General features: G+C 50.8%; 1 protein-coding gene across 1 annotated transcript; it reads left to right on the forward strand.

Moving 5' to 3' along the window:
• Positions 1-6: 6 nt before the first annotated feature.
• On the forward strand, positions 7-1002 carry LOC115069114 (Holliday junction recognition protein-like; the record flags this gene model as incomplete). The annotated part of the gene is made up of 1 exon (XM_029560334.1): positions 7-1002. A coding segment is annotated over exon 1 (996 nt), but the record flags the coding sequence as incomplete, so codon positions are not given.
• Between the last annotated feature and the right edge of the window lie 5 nt (positions 1003-1007).

The following is a 1007-nucleotide window of genomic DNA, read 5'->3' on the forward strand; positions in this document are numbered from 1 at the left end:
GCCGACATGACCATTGCACCCAGAAACATCAGTCTTTCCTTACTGAGCACTAGCAGTGACAGCTACTTAAATAGCCAGTCCTTTGAGGCTGATGACATTTGCAACGTGACAATTAGCGACTTGTATGCGGGCATGCTGCATTCAATGAGTCGACTACTGAGTTCAAAGCCATCGTGCATAATCTCCACAAAGACATACATCAGTCAGAACTGGAACCCCAGGAGGACGCTCCTGCGAAGGAGCAGGGTGCAGAGGAGCTCCAGTCGGAGGTCTGCACCCTCCTCAGAGGTCGGAGTGTTAGGGAACTGCGAGAACATGCTGCACATGGCTCGTCATAAGACAGGCTTAAAGCTGGAAAAGGCTTTTCTTGAAGGAAGCAAACTCCAAATCCATAAATCCAGTCCAGCGTGGAAGAAATTTCAAGTGGCACCCCGGAAGCATCCTTCATGGACTTACTTGGATTTCGACACAGTGTGCCATCTTGATTGGGAAGATAGACTGAAGGCATTAAAATGGTTAATATCCCCTGTTAAAATAGTTTCCAGACCAAGGATGCTTCAGGGCCAAGCAGAGAGTTGGTACAGAGAGATTGACATCAGGTTTGACAAGCTCCATCGGGAGTGTTGCCTAACTTCCAGGAAGAAGCCTCGCCTGTCTGGCCCCCCCAGGTCCTGGGCTGTGGGTGTGCACAGAGGTGGTTCTAGAAGCCCAGGTAGCTCCCAGGGCTTAGAAACCCACAGGCCGAGAGAAAAAAAAAGGTTAAGTGAGGCTTTCCAAGACCTTGGCAAAGTGCCTGTCAGAGCAGGTAGACACCCCCTAAAGAGCAAGCCCTCTTCATCCCTGTCAGAGGACAGCTCCACATGGAGCCCAGGCCACTTCGGACAGACACCTGGCCTTTTTCTTCAAGGACGAAATTCTGGGCCAATCAGAAAGGCAGTGTTACCCAGCACAGCTATTTCAGCACAACAGATGGGCCCTTGGGACTGCGGAAGGAGTCGCTATGATGA

Source organism: Nannospalax galili, unplaced genomic scaffold (genome assembly GCF_000622305.1).
Source record: "Nannospalax galili isolate Female #2095 unplaced genomic scaffold, S.galili_v1.0 C48530571, whole genome shotgun sequence".
NCBI lineage: Eukaryota > Metazoa > Chordata > Mammalia > Rodentia > Spalacidae > Nannospalax > Nannospalax galili.